Source organism: Pararge aegeria, chromosome 6 (assembly GCF_905163445.1).
Source record: "Pararge aegeria chromosome 6, ilParAegt1.1, whole genome shotgun sequence".
Classification (NCBI taxonomy): Eukaryota; Metazoa; Arthropoda; class Insecta; order Lepidoptera; family Nymphalidae; genus Pararge; species Pararge aegeria.
Window position 1 is genome coordinate 15181211 of NC_053185.1, and position 14765 is coordinate 15195975.

The 14765-nt window shown below is 35.7% G+C and overlaps 1 protein-coding gene across 2 annotated transcripts in view; it reads right to left on the reverse strand.

The window, feature by feature from the left end:
- Nucleotides 1-14765, reverse strand: part of LOC120624441 (cerebellar degeneration-related protein 2) — a 128078-nt gene that overhangs the window by 22132 nt on the left and 91181 nt on the right. The window contains exon 1 of one of the 2 annotated variants that reach the window (XM_039890986.1): nucleotides 14100-14388. The exons of the other annotated variant lie outside the window; for it this stretch is intronic. Coding sequence (XP_039746920.1) covers nucleotides 14100-14181 — 82 coding nt within the window. The 5' untranslated portion in view covers nucleotides 14182-14388. Of the gene's footprint in view, nucleotides 1-14099; nucleotides 14389-14765 lie in introns of those variants that run through there. 2 annotated transcript variants of the gene reach the window in all.

Consider the following 14765-nt stretch of genomic DNA (forward strand, 5'->3'; position numbering starts at 1 on the left):
TCGAACGCGGAGGCCGACTATGCCTCTTTGTCGCTCGTTCCGCGCTCTCGCTTGCACTTCAAGCCTTGAATGGAACGCCTCAGAGCGAGGTAACGCCGCATACGTCATGTTTTTTCGTGCGGCTCCATCGAATTATAAGACGTTGTCACGTCAAAAAACATGGTGGGGAACCCTGCATGCCTGAGAGTTTTATATAATGTTAGCGAAGGCGTGTGAATTCTACCAATCCGCACTGGACCAGCGTCGTCTAATCCTTCTCGTGCAGAGAGGAGACCCTTGCTCTGTGGTGAACCGGTAATGGAATGATGATGAAAATGGTTATTATAATTTTTTTTTAATTATTGGATAGAAGCAGGCGTTACTTTGCGGAAATCCATATTATATTATCAAAATTAAGCTTAATTTGCTATACTCCGCGAAAAGCAGGAGAATCTGTGTGGTGTAATTTATAATTTCTTCAATCCTTATACTCCACACCAAACAGATCTTCGGCAATATACCCTCTTCAATCCTTATACTCCACACCAAACAGATCTTCGGCAATATACCCTCTACGCACGTTTTGCTCCGAAACCGGAGCATCCTCAGGAGATGTTGACTTTACAATGAACAATTGTTAACAATTATTCTTTATCAAGAAATTCTAAATTACACCACACAGATTCTCCTGCTTTTCGCGGAGTATACCAAATTAAGCTTAATTTTGATATTTTTTTTTAAGTAATATAGTGCATAATGTACCACAGCTTAAAAGTTAATCTTTAACTAAACTATGTTCTGTATTCGAACTAATTTGCACTTGGCGAGGGTGGTGGACTGCCTAAACCCGGCTCATTCGGAGAGGAGACCTGTGTTCTGTAGTGGACCGTTACAAAAAATAAATAAATATACTTTGACACACATCGCCATCGAGCCCAAAGTAAGCGTAGCTTATTTTATGGGTACTAAGATGACTGATCAATATTTTTATGAATAACATTCATGTTCATTGCACAAAAATTTTCCAGTTGTGAGAATCGAACCCACAGCCTTGGACTCAGAAAGCAGGGTTGCCTCAGAATGCGCGAATGGGTTGATAATGATAATAATGATGAAAACGTTTCTTTGCCTCAGTTTGGAAAGAATAAAGCGATTAAAGCTTATGATCACGTCGATGGCATTAAGTTAGTTTAGGTACCTACAAGCGGGGCTTACTATAGACTTGAGGAATTTGTCTGGAAAAGCCAAACAAATATGACAACCGATTACGGATTAAATCAGAGAATAAAGTAAGAACAAATTAAGTACAATACGAAAACTAGCTTTTTAAATGGTACCTGCAAAGACCTTGGCGCCACATGACAAGCCAAGCAACACAGATCAAACAAACTGGTTCACGTGCGAATATTTACACTCCAAAATATGTAACATGTTGTGCGGTTTACACTTGTTACATCAACATGACGCGGTCTTGTTATTTGAATAATACATAAAGCGAAACGAATTTTTGTCCTCCAAGCGATTGAGCGCAGTACGATGTCGCTTAGATAAACCGATTAGGGCTAAACCCTAACAGATTATACCATATTAGAATGCATTAACACTTAACATCAAGTGACATTTCAGTCAACTTTTAAATTGAAAAAAAAAAAACTATAAACTGGATAAGTACTGAGCAAATAAATCACGTATTGTTCAAATAGAGAATTCCGTAAAATGAGTGCAGAAAAGGCGAGTCCATAGAACAATTCGCTTTCTAAAGCAAATTGATTAGACTTTCAACAAATTGCGCGGCGGCGCCCTGCGCGTACGCAGCTGACATTTGCCATTTCGGCCTTCCTGTATGGTACGTCGACGGATGCAATGAAAATTTTTGCCTTTCGTTTGTATTGTTTTGATAAATTACTATTCTAGCTGCCTTCATTATCATGCAAGCTTTTTAAAGTTTTAAATAAAGCTCAAAACTTTCCGATTATGATCTCTTTATAAGACTATTTAGATACTTTGGTACCTAAGTATATCTATATTCTATACCGAAAATAAATTTAAAAAATCACGATTAGTTTCTTTTCTGTATTTTACCATTACTTAGCATTAAAAAGAAAAATGCACATAGGCGAAACTGAATGCCTGGAGGACCAGTCTAACCTTTGGTAAAGAGGACAAGGTTATAACTTTTGTGCGTAGGTATAGATGACATAAAAAGAAAAAATATTAGTTAGATCTATGATTTCGAGATCTTCCTTCAAAAAGCTTATATACTTAGTTATTTATACTTTATTTATATTTTATTTCTCTGTCTAATCGATTAACTTAATCTTCCTAAGGAATTATTTATTTAAAAAAAATAGTCGATTGTATTAGGATGTCTAAGAACGTGAATTTGGTTGTAACATTATCTTAATGTGAGTGAGTCGCCTAAAACCAAAAAGTAAATAAGTTCATTAAGTTCCTAAATATGTTTATGTATTTCTTTATTTGATTGTCCGTTTTTTGTATCCACGTCGTTATAATATTTTGTCGGTATAAAAAAACATAATTAAGCTGAGGAATATTTTTAATGACTAGGTGCTATTAATGTTTATAGATGGAGCACCTACTCGTAGCGAAGTCGAAAACTATCGCCTTTAAACAGCCAAACACTTTACAGAGGACGTAAGGTATACGTTACAGGGGTTCAAATCGCAAATATTGGATAGAAGCAGGCGTTATATTGCGAAAAGCAGGAGAATATGTATGGTGTAATTTTATTTAAAATTCATTGTAAAGTCAACATCTCCTGAGGATGCTCCGGTTTCGGAGCGGAACGTGCGTAGATATGTTTGGTGTGGAGTATAAGGATTGAAGAAATTATAAATTACACCGTACAGATTCTCCTGCTTTTCGCGTAGTATAGTACAAATTGATGCCCCGTGTGTATAAATCTGAGAAAGGTTACGCCGTTTATACAAAAACTCAGCTACGCTGCTTGCTGCCGGCAAAAAAATGTGAACGATGATAAACTCAGTCTGCACAAAAAGCACTCCTAAGGACTATCAATATCTATATTAATAATAAAACCGTAACTGGATGATTTCTGTACATTTAATATATTTTGAAAATTTGACCGGGGGATACTTTATAATCGATACTGAGTCCAAAACAGATTTTTATTTAATTTTTTTCGGTCTGTCTGTCTGTATGTCTGTCCGTGCATCACGTAAAAACTACTGAACGGATTTGAATTAAATTTGGTAAAGTGGTAGCTGATATTCCGGGTCAACATATAGAATATTTTTTATCCCGATAAACAATAAGTTTCCTCCGGGAAATGGGATGACAAATTTTATCAATTTTACTTCATATCTCCCTTTTTTATTTGAAATGTATACTATCAAGCATGTATTGTCTTATTTTAATAAGGATCTGATAAAAATGGTCGGTGATAAAGGACATAACTCTTCACAAATAAAAGTAAGTCGCAAGGCATATGGGACAAGGCATGTGTACCATTCTAATAATATTATAAATACGAAAGTTTGTGAGGATGGGTGTATGTTTGTATGTATCAACTAAAATAACTACTAACACTGTAAGTTGTTACAGTGTTAGTAACAACTTACAGTGTTACGTGTATTAAAATACGTGTAAAATAATACACGTAAAACTATTACTTTACACGTAAAATAACAGTTTGTACATAGCTAGCCACGATGATTATGATGTTAGCATCAGATCTATTCTAGCTTCTCGATTGACTCATAAGCGGACGAAGTCGCGAGGGTCCGCTAGTCTAAAATATATTTAAAGACCTTTTGGGTCTATACTTAGTTGAAAGCTGTTTTGTATTACTAAATAATTATTTAAAAAAAAAAAAATATTGCATAAACAATCGTTACTGTTGATATATATATGTAACATAAAAATTTGATATCTAATAAATTCAACCATCACAATCAGTAACGGTCTGGGTAATATCGCTACAGGCGATTAACATTCACGGATTTACCTTATCAGCAAATATTTTTTATTGTATACCAAGTAGGCAGTTATTTACATAAATAAAATAATAGTTTTTGTCATCATTTAAAAGTAATGTGAGGCAAGAAAAAAAAAATTCAGTTATATTTCCAAGAGGCCCGTTTTATTTCTTTGGACTGAATAACGTTTTTAAGGGCAGCCCGCGTATTTGAGGAAGTTATTGATATGACATTTTATCTTTATTTATTTGTTTGACATCAGTTAATTTTAAAATTGTCTTCGTACTTTTATCAAACCAAATTACTGGTAATACCTACACTGTAACCTAAATCAATATACATATAATATAACGCCTCATTGACTTTGATCTTGAATAAATTGAAAAAAAAAATATTTTTATATTAATTTCATCGGGTTATTTCAACGTAACTAGGTGGGTTGGGGAGCATCAGAATGTCCAGCTCCACCAGGAGTAAGTTCGAGCTCTATAACTCGAAAGCTAGCGAGGGGATCCTCTGCTTAAGGACAGCACGTGTTAGGCTGAAATTCGGCTTACTTAGGTGACGGTGAAGTATTACGTATTTATATAATTTATTATTCACTTTGTTGCACATCCAAAAAAAAATACCGTAATAAAAAAGGAGGACTTAAGCTTTTTTTATCAGCCATCATTCGGACGAGCAAGGTAAACGAAATGTAGTAGGTATAATATAGTGCGCAAGAACCACGTGTGCTTATGATAAGATAGACACAGAAATGTGTAACGTGAAATTCTACTTTACTAAGTATATGAATTGGTTTAACTTTCTGCACTCATGCAGATTTTCGCGTAAAGCGAAAACTCGAAAGGTAACTTAACAAGTAGAATAACTGCATCGTTAGTGAAATTACATTGTATTCACTAAAGTGCCATCTATGTGTCTATTTGAATAAAGAAGTATTTGACTTTGTCCGTATTTCCGTCAATGCCATTTCAGGACGTATAGTGCTGAGGTATTTGGAAACATCCCTTACGATGGCCTCGAACTATTGATCTGCTCTGGAGTTGCGTACTCACAAGATCAGATCTTCATCATGTAAATTGGAGACACCTAGATGGTACCTTGCATTTTTTTAACAAGCTTTTGTTAGTTGCTAATAAAACAGAATAAAAGGAAACTCTCTTATATTAATCGGTTGAAATTTGATACGGCTATTATAGATATGAACATTTATTTTTATATGGGTCAACCTACTTTATAATAATCAGAATCCAGAACCAGAGTCCTTGTCAAAACTAATCAATGAGCGCAAACTTGAAGGGGCTGCGTTCTTGTTTCCATGGCCACACTCTCGTTGTCATCCGAATTACTTAAGTATTCGTTCCTTCAGTTTAATCCGAAGTGGGTCAAATTTAATTGACATAATATGATCACAGTTAAATTTTCGAGGACAGGTTAAACTGAACAAACTCTGGAAAGAAGAATTATGGTCCATCATTATCATCATCATCAATCTATTACGTTATATAGGGCACGGCTCTCGCTCTCAGAATGAGTAGGGTCCTTAGTCCACGCAGGCCAAGTACCGATCGGTAAACTTCACACGCCCTTTAGAACACCATGGGGAAGTTATCTCTCGATGTTTTCCGCCACCGTTAAAACAAGTGATATTTAATTAAAAACCCACAACGACGGAAAGTTAGAGGAGCGTACCGGAGATCGAACTCTTCCCCCGCAAGGGAAGCTGAAGCCTTACCCACTACCCATCACCGCTAAGCAAAGAAGAATCATGGTTATCTATTTCAACTTTAACGGAGGTTAAAGAATCGTCACAAATAATATTTATGTTAACATTTATTTATTACTATTTGTTGCCCGCGACTTTGTTCCCGTGGATATTTTTATGTGTATGCCTATGCTATTCTTTGATTCCTGAACTAGCTTATAGACATTTCTCTTTCTTCGGGTTCCTGTAGCAAAAGAAATGTCGAACTCTAGCTCTGTGTAAAAAACCGAATCTCCTATGAGAACTGTGTATTTTCGGGGATAAAAAGTAGTCTAGGCTGTAATCTGTGTGCTTATTTTAATCAAAATCAGTTCAGCCGTTCCGGGTGTATGAGTAATTATTATAAAAAATGTAGTAGTAAGTTTAATAATTTAATTGTCTACGCAACACTTAATAACCTTCTGATTTTTAATGGCTTAAAAAAACCATAAAATTGTCACCGTATTTCTAGGTAAGTGTCTATAAAAAAGTACACTTTGTTACAGTTTCTTTTATATTAATTATTTACTCATCGTTAAAATATCCATTAAAATAGGTACGTAAGTATCTACTTATTACTTTCACATATTAGGCCAGGAGAATTACGGGAAAATCTTTCAGATATGGGAAAGTCTTGACGTAACTTAGATAACCATTGAAATCGCTGGCGAATCGTATAAGTATTGCATTTCTCGGGGTGCTCCAGCTTGAAAAGGTGTGCTAATTGCATAAACAACGAAAAACTGAAAAAAAATGCAAAAATCGCGTTTTTTTCCGGAAACAATCGCGTATATCTCGATAAATATGCATTTTAGAGAAAAAATGTATACTTATAAATTTGTTCGTTATGAAATTTCCTATAAGATAGAGTTGGTCCGATATCCATAAATTTGCAATTCTCGCTGCAAAATGCTCGAAAGTGCGAAAAAAGTAGGTCAAAAACAAGGTCATTTTAAATTGTTTATTGAACAATGAAAAAATTCTTCAATCACGCTATAAATTTCAAGAAAAGTACTTGGTTCCAATACAAATCGAACGCCGTAAGAGCGGTTACGATCGGGCTGATAGTTTTTGCATAATTCTATTGTTAATTAAGCTACCTTGAAAAAAAGACCTTTTTTAAAATTTTGTGCCAGGCTCAAAGTTATGAATCTTTTTTTGCGCCCCCGCTTTCACACCTTCTTGGACCCTTAAACTATCATACGCAATTGTTATCTTAACCATTTTTCAATTTTTAACAACTTTTTGAGCGGTTTTAAAAAGTTGAAAATTTTTGGCTTTTAAATAAATAAGCCTCTGAAGCGGGATTTGCGAGTGTGAAAAAATCGAAAGGTAGGGAAAAATAGTACTCGGAGAGACGCTTCTTTTAAAAAAAAATCATCCAATTTGGTCCGTTAGATGTTGAGATATTACATTCCAAAGTTGGGAAGGGTTTGCGGCGTAACGGTTAATGATGTAACAATAAATTTTATACCAATCGATACGTTTTTCCGAGATCTTTTCCTATGTGCTTTAAAAAATGACATAGGATGTGTGCATCACGCGCAAAAATTAGCATAAACATAATGTAGTGCGCGCTCGGAGGCGCGCTCGGGCCGGAAGTAGGAGGGGTGGGGATAGAGTGCGAAACTTGAAACGGGCGCTTCAAAATCGGCGCGCTCGCTTCAGGGTGACTTATCTCGGCTTCTACTGCACCGATTTTGACCATTTTTTTTTTAAACTGGGGTACAAGAAGGAGATAAATTCAATTTTCGTAGTTGCGTTTATCAATTTTTATAAATAAACAATCTGTATTCGATTTTCATAAACATGCATTTTTAAATGTTGCTAAAAATTAATGCTAATCGTGATATCATTATTGGGCACACATTGTACCTTGTAAAATAGTATTAAATTGAAAAATTTCATGCTTAAACTTTTTTATTGTTTGCTACTATTCTCCTGTCTACGCTAATATCTACTCACGTCGGATAATCTGTACAAGTTTGTGCCTGCCTTTGGCATTGTAAATCGTAATTGCTTTTAAATGACCTTATCCCTTAATTTATTATCTTAGCTATTAACCATGCACCAAGACACAAGATTAAAGTAAATTATGCGGTGTCTAGACAGTCTCCAGGTGTCTACATGGACTTTAGACGGACAGTGTCTCGAGGTGTCTAGACAGGCCCTCATTAGGCCCACCCCAATATATACAATATACAATATACTTATACAACAATATACTTCAATATACTTCGGGACATCAGTTGTAAATGTACTAAAGGCTGCACAAAATCTTGCAGCTGTGTCAAACACGGATTACAATGTTCCGATTATTGCGCAGGATGCCACGGTCAAACATGTAAAAATTGCGAAAAAAATGTATTAGATAATATAGATATAGAAGATAGCAGCGATGTCGATGAGAGGGAAAATGATGTTCAATTCGATGTAGAAAGAAATATGTTAGATGAAGATTGCGTTTCCGACAACGAAGACAGCAACGACGAAATTCCGTGTAAAAAACAAAAATTAACGTAATAAATCAATTTTTTAATAAATAAATACTATAGTTTATGTAAATGTAATGGAAATGTCAATATTTTACAATTATTTATACCTTATCTTCTGTTATTCAATGTATTATAGTAATTCAATAACAATAAAATTAATTTATATCATTATTCCGCATAAATTTTTCAATTTAATACTATTTTACAAGGTACAATGTGTGCCCAATAATGATATCACGATTAGCATTAATTTTTAGCAACATTTAAAAATGCATGTTTATGAAAATCGAATACAGATTGTTTATTTATAAAAATTGATAAACGCAACTACGAAAATTGAATTTATCTCCTTCTTGTACCCCAGTTTAAAAAAAAAATGGTCAAAATCGGTGCAGTAGAAGCCGAGATAAGTCACCCTGAAGCGAGCGCGCCGATTTTGAAGCGCCCGTTTCAAGTTTCGCACTCTATCCCCACCCCTCCTACTTCCGGCCCGAGCGCGCCTCCGAGCGCGCACTACATTATGTTTATGCTAATTTTTGCGCGTGATGCACACATCCTATGTCATTTTTTAAAGCACATAGGAAAAGATCTCGGAAAAACCTATCGATTGGTATAAAATTTATTGTTACATCATTAACCGTTACGCCGCAAACCCTTCCCAACTTTGGAATGTAATATCTCAACATCTAACGGACCAAATTGGATGTTTTTTTTTTTAAAAGAAGCGTCTCTCCGAGTACTATTTTTCCCTACCTTTCGATTTTTTCACACTCGCAAATCCCGCTTCACAGGCTTATTTATTTAAAAGCCAAAAATTTTCAACTTTTTAAAACCGCTCAAAAAGTTGTTAAAAATTGAAAAATGGTTAAGATAACAATTGCGTATGATAGTTTAAGGGTCCAAGAAGGTGTGAAAGCGGGGGCGCAAAAAAAGATTCATAACTTTGAGCCTGGCACAAAATTTTAAAAAAGGTCTTTTTTTCAAGGTAGCTTAATTAACAATAGAATTATGCAAAAACTATCAGCCCGATCGTAACCGCTCTTACGGCGTTCGATTTGTATTGGAACCAAGTACTTTTCTTGAAATTTATAGCGTGATTGAAGAATTTTTTCATTGTTCAATAAACAATTTAAAATGACCTTGTTTTTGACCTACTTTTTTCGCACTTTCGAGCATTTTGCAGCGAGAATTGCAAATTTATGGATATCGGACCAACTCTATCTTATAGGAAATTTCATAACGAACAAATTTATAAGTATACATTTTTTCTCTAAAATGCATATTTATCGAGATATACGCGATTGTTTCCGGAAAAAAACGCGATTTTTGCATTTTTTTTCAGTTTTTCGTTGTTTATGCAATTAGCACACCTTTTCAAGCTGGAGCACCCCGAGAAATGCAATACTTATACGATTCGCCAGCGATTTCAATGGTTATCTAAGTTACGTCAAGACTTTCCCATCCCAACCTGTAACCCTCCTGGCCTATATTAATTGTGCTCAACTTCGAAAGGTGAATTTCTTAATGATCTGGCCAATTTTCATTTCCGTTTCAAAATCAGTTTTTTAGCGTTTCTCAAGTTCATTAGCATCAAAACTTTTTTAGTAGTTTCAGATATCAGTGTTTTTTTTTTAAATGTATGGGCATTAACAAACTTACATTTTGGCTCTAGCAGTAGCCCAAGACTTCATCGCTTTTTTAATAGTCCATGGGAACAGACTAAAGACCTACCACGCGGGTTCAATGCGTATTGGTGGGCTTTAACGAATATCTTTCAAGTAAGTGATCATAACCGGGACCGACGTCTTAATGTGCTCATCGTAGCAAGGGGAGTTGACACTGCCCATTTCCTAACTGCGTCAGTCGTCCGTAATTGTCTGGGAATTCAAAAACAGGAAAATGCAACCAGCTTTGGCCTGACCCGGGATAAACCTAGTAGCTCTTGATCCGAAGTTAAATATGCTAACACCTAGACCAACGGGACAGTTGCAAAGACCTTTAACGTTTTCACTTTCACTTTTTTTAAGTCGGTTAATAAAAATTACTCAAAGCGAAGTCGTCATTGCATTCGATATGCATAAACCTACTAAATTGAACGTCTCATCGATACGTGATGAGGTTCAAGGGCAGTGTACCGGTTTTACTTGCGAGTGTATTCATTATTTATCCAAAACCTGTAATTATCCACCATGACTTGCTTTTTATGGTTATAGAAAATGCAGTATCATACTGCAAAAGACATACGAAATATAAACGTAAATATGTTTAAAAAAAATAATGGAGCGGAATTACATGTAGGTATAATGTAGGTGTAGGTTGGTACTGTATATATATTTGAAAGACATTCGTTATATCCTCATCAATTGTAAAAGGGATCAGGTAACGCTCGGCACGGCTAGCATGGGCAGTAGACAATAATATCCAACGGTAAAGGACAAAAACTTATCTCCTCGTAACTCGTAACTGCTTTATCAACTCTCACTGCACTATACTCTCGAGCACTGGCGCACAGGTGGAAATAATATCCACATTATGTATGTGTAATAATAAACGGGGGTAAACATCTCCTATTCCATGCTGCCTTGCTGCAAATTTTGTCTCCTGGCTGTGCTAGCCCTGCTGATAAGTGTATTCTACTGTAAGGTGGTATTGCCGAAATATTTGTGCTCTGTGCACGTATAGATTCCATTCTTATAAGAGAAGAAGAAGAAGTAAGGGGGATCAAGGGCATTTCAAGACGATAAACCCTTTTATTAGAAAACGGCGTTTTTTATATGATGAGAAATATAGTTATAGCCAATAATGCTTAGCTTTTGTTTCCGGAACTTCTTGAACCGTTAGCAATACCTATATTTAAAATTCCACAATGAAATGCGCGTGATCAATCAGTTGTTAAAATGCGCTGTACTATTGGGATGGTTAGATTGATATCGTGTTAGCCGCAAAGTGGTCAGTCGGATTCACAGGACCATTTTAAATTGACTACCACCTCAATTTTTTTTTAGTCTTAAGTAAGAGCAACCAAACAAATAGCTGGTCATAATGTCTATCTATATAGGTTGCGAATAACTAAGTATAAGTATACATAGAAATCTATTTAGTCATGCGGCATAAAATATATGTGGGGAAGTTATTAGTTAGGTATCCAAATCAAAGGGGCTCATTGAACGCGGGAAGAGAGGGTAGAAAGGGTGAAACTGCTGCAGAATAAATAGAACATTATTATAAATTACACTTTGGGAAATGGGGGAGAGAATAATACTCTGGAGGGTAAGGGATAAACAAAGCAGGTAGGTACGATCAACCCTAAACATCATTTTCGTATAACATGGTATACGTTGTATGGTTTTAGTTTTCTTTATATAAAAAAAGATATGTTTTTACTAATAAATGTAAAAGTAATGTTCCGTAGTTGTCTATTCAAACAGAATACACCTACAAAGTGCACAATCTACGTAACACGATGTTTGATCGCTTTGATGGATCACACATCATGCCATAATGACGCTATGAAAACGCATTGTGGAGAATTCTTACTGTTTCTATACGTGCTTGATCAGCGATGTTGTCATCTAAAGGACATGTTTTATTCATATCATAAGCTCTGTCACAATATACTTTATTTTCCTACAGAATCGAAGGTGAGACAAACGGAGGTGAGACAAATGTAAATGAAGGTAAGATGAGTAAAGGAAACAACAAAGATATCCCTCACTGTTCAACTGTAATTTAGACAGAGAGATATTAAGGTGTATAACAAAGTTACGTGTATGGCCAAAATAATATTCCTCCATATGTAAGGACGAGTTAGAAATTTAAATAATGGCTAATGACGAATTCTAACTATGAGTTTATATAAAAAAATTGAAACTTGGACTATAAATCATTTCAAAAACTAAACTGTATATAAGATAGTCAGATAGATGTATAGAAGTAAAAGAAACTCCATATTCATACCTTACAACGTTTAATTGTTTAGTATTTTTAATTACGACATAGCACATTATAAACTCAAACATTAATCTATCTGAACTCATAGGATCTCACAATTTCAATGAACTACTTAGAGATAACTTCTTCAATCTTTCCTTGACACCTCTGTCTGTACCTCTATTATTCCCGGTATTTTGTATGACCTTCCTTTTTTATCTGGGTTCCTGTCATTTTTAATTTCTACTCCGTTTTATATTGACCACAGATTATGCATAATTTTGACCAGTCTGAGATACCTTTTTATCTTTAACCAAACGTACAATCTTGTTAAAAACGAACTTTAATTAATCTCTCTTGCTTGATAGAGACATATAACTAGGTGACCAATAGAAATACAATAATAAAAACATTTGATTCGCAAAGACAATTCAGCGTTTAGACTAAACAACCAGTGAGGCCATGCAAGTTAGTAAGCCGTTCAACACAAATCAAGTTCAATCATGAAAATGTTTTAAGTCCATATTTATAGGTACTAAGGCGATAACGGTCCATCAATTCACATGACATTGGGAATAATAATGAGATTGCAAATTAATCTATGCTGCAATGCAATCGATTCGTAGCCAGACAGACATGGAGGCGATTAGGAAGCGTTATAAAATCGTTCACAAGCTTAAATGATTTTATAGGGGGACTTGGTATCGATTTTAAAACCCTATAACGTGTGATGACTGAGGGGAGACAGGGTGAACGCACGCAGCGGCATTCAAGGATCTGTGGCCCAAGGTTTGCTTGCCAAAACGGGATGCCATCTGTCTGCACTAGCCCTATCGAAAATGTGTTGTCGTTTAATTTTTTCACCGCTTTGTGAGTTTCGTATTGAACGCATTCTGTTTAATAAACTTGTATTGATCAAGAATAATTATTTTATGATTCCAATAATAATAGATAATGGTTGAAAAGATAAAGTCGTGCCTACTTAATTACAAATTGCCTTCACCTCTAGCGAATTAATGAAACACGTTTTGCACAATTGTTGACTTATCAATCAAACTTTATGACGCGATTACAAATGTGCCCTCTAGACACCTAGCTGAACCCTGACATGCTTTAGTATTTATCAATAATGATTTAGGTCTAAGAATAAAAATAATTATTACAAGCGCAGTAGATATCACTTAGAACAATATCGAGCATTCATTTTAACGGCATTTGACGGCCGACTGGCGCAGTGCGCATTGAACCTGCTTTCTGAGTGAAAAGCCGTGTGTTCGATTCCCACAACTGGAAAATGTTTGTGTGAAAGCATCAATATTTTACAGTGTCTGTTTGTTTATGTGTATATTATTAGTATTTATGTATATTATTCACAAAATTATTCATCAGTCATATTAGTACCCATATCACAATCTATGCTTACTTTGGGACTAGATAGCGATGTTTGTGCTGTCGTAGTATATTTATTTTGAATCGGGCTGACCACTTTTCGGTAACTAACATGATATTAATCTCACCATCCTAATAGTAGAGTAGATTGAGCATGCGCATTTCACCCCAGATTTTTTTACTATAAGGTTGCTATAGGTACTTATTTCTTGTATGGAGTCATATTGCTAACGGAGGGGCAGGAAACAATAGCTAAGCATTATAAGCTATAGCTATACCTACATGTTGAAACACGCCATCGTTTCCCAGTGACATTTGCATGGAAAATCGATACAATGCATATATGTAGAGACTTCACACAAACAAACACTTGCACATGTGACTGTTATTAGAGCTGGGATGTGAATAAAGTAAAAAATATAGTTTGACCTTTTCTTATTTTTTTGGTACCAATAGAGTGGACAAAGAATAAACAAGAAAATACGTGGATAATTAACCAATTATTCTCTAGAGGTCTCTACTCTCTCTCAGTTTCTGTGTTCTACAGTGTGGGGCACTGTAATGGGAGGCATTGAAATTTTAATTAGAGCAATTGCTAACCATCCAGCATGCAGCGACGTGAATTCATATCGTCATCCCCGAAGTCGTCGTGGTAGCCCGTCTTTTCCTTTGCCACATCCATGTTTCACTTTACACAAACAGCATCACATAAACCACTAATAACGAAGCACTCTATCACATAGTGGGGCCATTACACTGAATTCTTTAGGCAACTTAGCGCCGGTAAATGTTATCGTTTTCGAATATAAATAATCGTATTGAGGCGACCGTCGACCGGCCGTTCAATGTCAGTATTGACTGGACGTAGACGATCAATTATGCGACACAGCGCGAAAAGGAGTCGCGTGTCGCAACACTCGGAGCCGGGCGAAATATCGGAACAGGGCGGCGCATGCGTGAGTATCCAGCGTTTTTGTTTCCAGCACGCCTGCACGGGACAGGCCGCCCGTCGATACGGCCAGGCGTTGTGGCGTCGGCGAGTCGCCATGCATCACTGGGCACATCCAGCCATGGCTCTTAATTGGTAAATTGATTAGAATTTCCAAACGTTATCCTTCGCAATCATGACGTCTATTATTTAAGGTCATGCAAAGAAGCTTTACGTAACTATTCCTTAAATATTAAATAGTGTTTGAAATTCAACCGATTTAATATGTATACTGCTCTTGTTCTCAATTTGAAATGTAACTATATATATATATAGAG